An 8,865-nucleotide genomic window follows, 5' to 3' on the forward strand; every position below is an offset into this window, starting at 1 on the left:
CTTGATACACACTCAATCTCCTTATGTCATGCTTAATTTCCAAATGGAAACAATAACCAGGTTATAGTCATGCTTAACATGATATAACTATCCTGTGTACAATCGCAAATGCATTAGATATTTAACCAGGTTGTAATTATGCCTAACATGATACAACTATCCCTCATGCAACTGTAAAAACATTATAAGTTTAGAATAGGTAGCAATGTCCCTTGAGGGATATTCTTTTAGTATCCCAAATTTAAATATGATAACTATTTTATATTTTCTTAATTTATGTTACATCATATGATGAAGAAATTGAGGAAGGAAAACACAAACATCTGTACAAACACATTCTTCACAAAATATGACAGAAATACTCATGTCAATTATAATCCTCATGGCTGCAACTGGTCATGTGACCTTAGCTGGTATTTAGAACTACCTTCCTCAACTACCCATTCTATATTCCCTCCACCCTCAGTAAGCACCTCAGCAGGTCTTGGCTCTTTTCCTGGAGGAGTGACCCACACCTTCGTTCCTGATGGGTCTGTGCCCTTTGTCATCCTGCTTTGATTAGTCTGTTGCAGTTTCTCGTTGACTTTAATCACAGGACATGGTAGCACCAAGACACGCCCTAAAGGATCTCCTGCATTCCAGACATAATCCTTCTTACCTCCATTGTGGAGAAGCAATCCAATTTCCCCATGGTAATCTGCATCAATCACCTCTCCTAACACTGTTATTCCTTTCTTAGCTTGCTGGTTTAAGGGCGTCAGAAGCCCAAAGTGGCCAGGGGAAGTCTGAGCTTCCAGTTCAAAGGAATGTTTGTGTGGCTGCTGGCAGGAGCATTTCATTACCCTCTTCTGGAACCAAAACAGTTAGGCCAACAGAACTTAAGGTTGGGGGAACATGAAACAAAATCTTTCCTAGTGGGTCACTAGACGTGACAGTGAGTGGAACTGTTTCCCTTTTCATACCTTGATCACTGGACCCATCGATCCTAGTTGTGGGAGAAACCATACCATATACCCGATACTGTCTCAAAGAATAGACCACTTTCTGGAAAACCCTGCCCAGTCCTCCAGGCCGCTGACACCTAACTGGCACTGTAACTTGTAAAATCAAAAGTCTGTTCCATCTTTCTATCAGGTCATTTTGTTCATTTTGGTGGGGAACATGGTAAGACCAGTGGATTCTACAATGCTGGGCCCATGGTCACACTTCTCTGGCTGTGAAGTGAGTTCCTTGGTCAGAAGCAGTACTGTGTGGAATATCATGATGATGGATAAGGCATTCTGTAAGTCCATGGATGGTGGTTCTGGAAGAAACATTAGGTGCAGGAGAGGCAAATCCATAAGCAGAATAAGTGTCTACTCCAGTAAGGACAAAGGATTGTGCTTTTCACAGAGGAAGTGGTTCAATGTAGTTGTATTACTCAGGGTTCTCAAGGGTAACAGAACTTATAGAATTACTCTCTCTATATAGATAAAAGAAATTTATTAAAATGGCTTACAGGTTGTGGTCCAGCTAATCCAACAATGGGCTGCCTATATGGATGGAAGGTCCAAGAATCCAGTAGTTGCTCAGTTCGTGAGGCTGGTTGTCTCAGCTGTTCTTCAGTGCATGGTGGAATCCTGAAGAAGTAGACTCTAATGTGAGTGAAGGAAAGGACTTGCCAGAGAGGTTAAAGGAAAGCAGGCAAAGAGCAAAAGCTTCCTTCTTTCATTTTCTTACATAGGTTTCTAGCAGAGCGTGTGACCCAGATTAGGGGTGGGTCTTCCCACCTCAGAATATCTGGATTAAAAGTGGGTCTTCTCAGCTGGGCGGTGGTGGCACACGCCTTTAATCCCAGCACTCAGGAGGCAGAAGCAGGCGGATCTCTGGGAGTTCGAGGCCAGCCTGGTCTACAAGAGCTAGTTCCAGGATAGGCTCCAAAGCTACAGAGAAACCCTGTCTCGAAAAACCAAAAAAAAAAAAAAAAAAAAAAAAAAAAGTGGGTCTTCTCACCTCAAAAATCAGGATTAGAAGTCGATCTTCCCACTTCAAGTTAAGCAAAAATCCTGCATAGGGATTTTTTATTTTTGGAATAGCAATCACAGTAACCAAACTGCCACTAGGTTGCTGACTGGTCACCCTGGGGGAATGGTGCCATATCTGGGGTTCAGTAGTGGTCTCCGCTATTGGCAGATCTGGCACTCAGGGGCAATCATAGCCAGGTCAGCCTTGGGGAGTGGAAGTCCATATTGCTGAGTCCATGCATAAGCCCCATCTCTGCCGCCATGGCCTCTTAGTTCATGCACTCATTGGACAAAGACAGGATGGCTGGGGAAAGAGGTTGACTGCCCACAGAATGGGTCATCCTGCCTACTTGATTATTGAACTCCTCCTTAGCTGAAGTCATCTTTTGAGGAGTATAGTGGTATATTATTTGTGTTTTAATAAAGCTTGCCTGAGGATCAGAGGGCAAAGCAGCCACACTAGTCAGACACACAGGCCAGGGGGTGCTGACACACACCTTTAATCCCAGCATTCGGGAGACAGAGGCAGATGGATCTCTGTGAGTTCAAGGCCACCCTGGGCTGTATAAAATCGATCCAGAAACAGATCCAGGTGGTGGTGGTTGAGACCTTTAATCCCAGCACCAGGGAGGTGGAGACAGGAACGATATTGCTGGGTGGAGAGAAGAATATAAAGGGGAAGAGACAGGAACTCAGTGTGAGGATTCAGAGTCAGGATCTTACCCTTTCGGTCTGAAGATTTGGTAGAGATAAAAGGTCTCTCCGGTGGTTTGTTGATTTGCTTTTCTGATCTTCATCTTGGGCCCCAATATCTGTTTCTGGTTTTATTATTTGTACAACAAATGAGCATTTGCATGGGGGGATAAGTATCTTCACATCCTTCACCCATTTGCAGACGTCTATTCACATACTTTCCCAGATTTCTCTCTCCTAAATTTTCCAGTCATGCTCTTTCTAAGTACCTGATCACCCTTATTTCTTAAGACCCCAATGTAGGGTAGGGGTCTTAAGCCCATGACCACTCCAAATCCATGTACATACCTGTTGTTACAATGAAGCATCACCTTTGGTCAGTAATGTCTGGGGAACTGAAGAAGAGGAACTTTGTTGTATGTCAGAGCTGATGACTGGAGCAGAGAGAAAAGAGGTAAAATGAGGAAGACAGGTTTCTGAAGAAGCTGGAAATCAGAACAGGAAGCCAATGGGTAAACAGAAGGCTCTCCTGTCCTATGCTGCTTCTGGGATGCAGGTAAGAATGGTTTCTCACATGAAAAGAAAAAGACATACTATGTAAACACATATCTAAGGTGGCACATGCTTTTAATCCCAGCACGTGGGAGCTGGAGATGGGTAGATTTCTGTGAGCTGCAGTGCAGCTCTGGTCTACAGAGCCAGAGACACACGCCACATTCCCGAAAAATAAAACCACTGGATATTTTAGCTAGATACAGTGGCACACACCTTTAGTCTCAGCCCTTGGGAGGCAGAGGCAGATGAATCTCTGTGAGTTTGAGACCAGTCTCGACTACACATTGAGTTTCAGGCCAGTCAGGGTTGCAACAGTGAGATTCTTTTTCCAGACAAACAAACAAACAACCAAAGACACAAACAAAAAAAAAAAGGTGGATGGATGAGTTTATGAGTTTATTTACAGTTCGGCCAGAACATGTGAGAGAAAAATTTCTTAGTTTCTCTGTCTTGCCTACGTGAGATAAAAGACAGGAGATTTGTCTATGGAGATAGAACTGTGGCTTCAGCTGCCTGAACTAGGAGACAGAGAGGTGAGGAGACCCTCAAAGATGGCAGGGTTCGCAGGGTATAGTGCACTGAGGCCCATATCCACTGCCAGCATGCTAATTCTTTTAGGGTCCTAATTATGAACACCTCCATTACAGCCACACCATTCCAGGTAAATCCCTGCAGATTCTGGAAAAGACCCTAGTGTTGCCCGCCATGAGAGGATTTAGTCCAGCGCACTGAATTTTCAAAGCACCACATGTCTGTAGCTGCGGTCTTGGTTATCAAGGAACTGGACTGCTGTTTCCCATGGAGGGCTTGCCATTTAACGGCTAGGGACTTGCTGTAACCCATGTCCAGTGAGAGGAGACAGGAAGCCCACAGCAGCTCATTTCCTGGTGAAGATATAAAAGGCAGATCTTCACAGAGGTGGCCCCTCTGATTTCCCATGCTTGCGCTCTCAGTCTTTTATCTTGCTACTGTTTTTGGATTTTTATCAGGCATTACCAACAGAGGGTGAAGACGATGTTCACGTACGAAGTGAAGAGCAAAGGGCTTTCTCTTCTCCAGTACACTTCTACTCTGCTATGGCGAATTTGTAAAGAAAATGTGCCTTTAGAGTCCAACCAGGGCTTAGTGTTTGGAAACTGTGCTGTTCCCAGGATGAAAGTAGCAATCTGTGATTATGACATCATCACTGCTAAATACCCCTTAGCACAAATGGAGGAGAGGTGGGTGTCTCTATAAGGCTATTTAACATGATGATTAAAATATATTAATGATAATTTTCACTTCTCTAGCACCATGCATCTTACGACCTTCTCTAAAAGTGCTTCCACAGGCTTTGATTAGGAAGAAGTAAGGTAGCCCATTCTACAAAAGAGGACACTGAACATCCGGGAGACGGCTCTGGAGGGGAGGGGTGGAGTTTGGCTGACTAGAGCTGCCTCCTCTCCACCCAGCAAAGGCCTGGAACTTTCCCTTTTCCCTTCCACCAAGAGCTGCCGTTCACAGGCTTGACATGAAGAGTACAAATTTGTTCACGCTTGACACTCGAGACATCCGAGACAAACCCCAATACATTGGAGGATGCGGATGAAACTGTTGATTAATCGAGCCTGGGGGCTTGGTAGAACACTTGCCAAGTGCCCCGGCAGGCCTCGGGTTTCCATCCTGACCATGCCAAAGAAAAATAAAGCTTATGTTACGTTTCATTTTACTAGTATCAAAACAAATGAATGAACAACAACAAAAAATAGCCAAGAAAGGAAAGCCTGAGGATTCACATGGGCCACAGAACTCCACCACTCTGAGCCCCAGTTTTCTCTTTAGCCACTTGCAGTCGTGGCTTATGTAAGGCATCGTTGTGGCTCAACATGGAAAATCCAATCACTTACTCTCCTACCTGTTCTCGGTCATTTCCATTTTCAGACGAAGGAAGCTGAAAGGGATGCCTAAGGGAAACGCAGAAAAAAACAGAAACCAGTCTTTGCAGCAGCTTTCTCTGAAAAAGTCCAAGTGAGGGTCATGTATCTGAGAATCTACTAGGAAGAATTGCCAGCACACACAAGGTGGAGGAAAGCCTCGCATTCATCAGTGCCTTCCGACAGAGGCCAGCTTTCTGCTAGTCCCTCCCTCTTTACTTGTTTAGCTTGACGATCTAAAGTCAAATCCCAATGCAATATGCGTTCATCTTAGACCTTTCTGTTTGGTTTTTTTCCCCCTAGTAAGTAAGAATTTTGAAAAGAGAGGCACCAGACCACTATCACACCCAACAGGAAAGCAGTTCTTGAATGCTCGCTGACATTCTGTCTACTTTGTTTCAAGATTTTCCCCAAGTTGCATTACTTGATATTTCTTACGTTCTTTTACTTTTGTTTTTTTTCTTTCTTTCCTTAGAAGTCTTCTTTCCTTTCGCTTTCCCCCACTCTGTGAATTTGGTGAAAAATAAATGATCATATGCCTCATAGAACTTTCCAGTCTATATTTAGGCAACTGTGCTTTTGTCTGCTGTCGCATTTCTTCAAATGGTGGTTAGAGCTTTCTGCTTTGGTTTTGGTTTGGTGTTATTCAGTACCCAAACTGGTCTTTCTCTGTTTTCTTTCTTTCTTTCCTTTTTCTTGGTGTTGGGAGTTAAACCTGGGGCCTTGCCCATGGTGGAATCTAACTCTGTCATTTTCACTCGGTTTTTAGACCTTTGACAAAGTCTTGCTTAAGTGAGTCAGGCTGAGTTTAAACTCACCCAGTAGCCCAGGCAGGCTCAGATTTTTGTAATACTCGTGCCTCACCTTTCTGGGTAGCTGGGGTTCTAGGCCTGTGTCACCAGACCCTGAAGCTGTCCTTTCTATGTGATGCACTGATATTGTACATTGATCATATCCACCCCAACTTTCTCCTACCCCCCGAAGTCCTAACATGTCCCCTCTCCCCTTCATGCTCCCCCCTTTTTTGTAATCCACTGAGTTCAATCAGTGCTGCCTTTCGAATGTTGGCTGACCTTGTGCAGGTGACTGTAGATGGACTTTTCTTTGGGCCAGCAGCTCACAAAAATGACACAGAGATTTATTATTAATTATGAAACCTTGGCCTATAGCTTAGGCTTGTTCCACTAGCTCTTATAACTTAAATTAACCCATTTATATTAATCTATGTTTTACCTCATGGCTTTTTACTTCTCTTCCATCTTGTACTTCCTGTTTCGTCTCCATGGCCTCTGGCATCTCCCTCATGCCCAGATTCATCTCCTTTTTATCTCTCTACCTGGAAGTCCTGCCTAACATCTTCCTGCCTAGTTATTTGCCAGTCAGCTTTTTATTAAACCAATCAGAGGCACCTTTGCAAGGATACTTCTTCACAGTGTTCAAAAAGATTATTCTACAACAGTTGACTATAGCTACGGTGAGCTCATAAATGCAATGACCATGTCATGGCAAGAAGACATGCATTCCACAGCACTTTTCCCTACCCATTGGTGGCTCTTAACATTCTTTCTTCCCCTCTCTTTGACATTCTCTGAACCTTTAGGGGGATCGATATAGATGCCCTATTTAGGACTGAATACCAGTTACTTGTTCTCAACACTTTGATGAGTTATGAGCATCTGAATTAACTTTTGAACATTGAAGAGTTAAACTTCTCTGACCAAGGTTGAGGGCAGCACTTATTTATGTGTGTAAACATAAATATTTAGAAGACACTTTGGTAACATGTGTCCATATAGCAACATGACAGAAGTAAGGTCCTTGCTAGTACTTTGACACCCTGAGCCATGGGCTTTGACTATGTTTAGAATAAGTACCAGGCATGAATTACCTCCTGAGGAATAGTCCTCAAATCCAACCCCAAAGTGATTGGTAATCTCCATAACCTTCATGCCACTCTTGCCTAGTCTGTGCTGTAGCATTCAGGGCCAACCATGGGGTGTTGTGAGTCTTTCTCTGTCCCACCAGCCAACTCCCAAATCATGATATGGCAACTTATTATTAATTACGAACGCTCAGCCAATAGCTTAGGCTTGTTTTTTTAGCTAGTTCTTACAACCTTAACCCATTTCTGCTAATCTATGTGCTGCCCCAAGGCTTGTTTACCTCATCTATGTACCGTCCACCCTGCTTTCCTGCTTCCTCTGTGTCTCTTCTCATGCTGCCCTTTCCTCTGTACCTGAAATCCTGCCTAACTACTGGCCATTCAGCTGTTTACTGAATCAATCAGAGTGGCATATCTTTATACAGTGTAATCAAATATCTTGCAACAGTGGGACAATACCGTTGATGACTTTTCAATCCTAGCAGCCTTTGGTGCACCTTGTGGGCACAGCGAAAGCTAACCAGCAGGGAGGAAGTTTGCAAGTCAGTTCCACTTGCATTTCTCTAAGTTCTGCAACCAAAGTGTGTTGTATCTTCAGAAATAAGGTTTTATCATTGTTGGACCCCAGAGTCCAATCACCGAGGAAGAGCTGCCCCAGGAGACCATCTCTCACACCACAGCTGATATAAAAGCATGAGGATTTTATTAATTCTGTCATGACAGGGTCTTTCAGCATTAGAGGCCAGAAAGACCCCGAATAGCTGGCACAGGCTACTTTCAAAGGAAAAAAACACAGAAGGAAGGGTTATCTGGGGGTTGTTCTTTGACTATTATGATTGGCTTATTCAAAAGGCCTATTACCAATAATTGACTGGAGAGCTATTGCCAGGTAAGAGGAAACATCTGAGAGTCACTCTGACCCCTTTCCCAGGGGCTGAGTCAAATCAAGTCTCCAGGAGGCCTCCTATCTGGCACATACATCAGGAACTAAGTCAACATCTTAAAGGTTATCTTGCCCCAATTTCTGGAGAAGATTCACAAAGACTCAGGGAAATGGAAAGTTCCCAACATTTCAGTACGTGCATGTGTAGCTGTTAGGTCCTTGGTACCCAAGGGGTGGGGAGCACTAAGGCACGGAGGCTGAGAGGGTTCAGAAACGGCTTCAGAATTGTCTTAAAGTTTTACACCATCTAGCTCCAGCGAGCAATCAAGGGCAATGGCAATAGCCTGTGTTATTTTGGGGGCCCTCGGGGCTTCCCTGATCAATAACTCATAGGAAAATATCCCATGCCTGGTACTGAGATTATAATTTAAAAATCCATATCTTCTAGGCAAATATTTTGCTTTCTTTCTAATAAACAAGCTGGTTGGAACACTCTGTCTCTTGAGTCTATGGTCTTCATTCCTCCTTGTTCACATGACATGACCCTGAGGTCACAGAACATGACTATTGTAGCTTAGAGGTTTTATCTGGGACTTTTGTTTAGTTTTGTTTTTGTTTTTCAAGACAGGCTTTCTCTGTGTATCTCTGTCTATTCTGGAACTCACTCTGTAGACCAGGCTGGTCTCGAACTCACAGAGATCTGCCTGCTTCTGCCTTCTGAGTGCTGGGATTAAAGGCACGCACCACACCACCTTGTTTATCTGAGATTTCATAAAAAACCATCAAAACAAATTGCTCCCCAGTCTCTTTCTCCTCTACCCTGTGAGACAAAATGGCGCATTTTTGCATCATGGGCCCTCTTGTCTGTCATCTAAGAGTCCTTAGAATGACAGCTATTCTTAAGACTTCAGTGTAAGACTCTATGGGACCAGCTCT

General features: G+C 43.8%; 1 protein-coding gene across 1 annotated transcript; it reads right to left on the reverse strand.

Annotated features, from left to right (window-relative positions):
• Positions 1–380: 380 nt before the first annotated feature.
• Positions 381–7,113, reverse strand: LOC130868324 (uncharacterized). The gene is given in 8 exon segments (XM_057760590.1): positions 381–781; positions 784–816; positions 819–1,412; positions 2,089–2,125; positions 2,127–2,305; positions 2,308–2,406; positions 2,861–2,965; positions 7,053–7,113. Coding segments are annotated over 8 exon segments (1,509 nt in total).
• Positions 7,114–8,865: the final 1,752 nt, after the last annotated feature.

Source organism: Chionomys nivalis, chromosome X, assembly GCF_950005125.1.
Source record: "Chionomys nivalis chromosome X, mChiNiv1.1, whole genome shotgun sequence".
NCBI lineage: Eukaryota > Metazoa > Chordata > Mammalia > Rodentia > Cricetidae > Chionomys > Chionomys nivalis.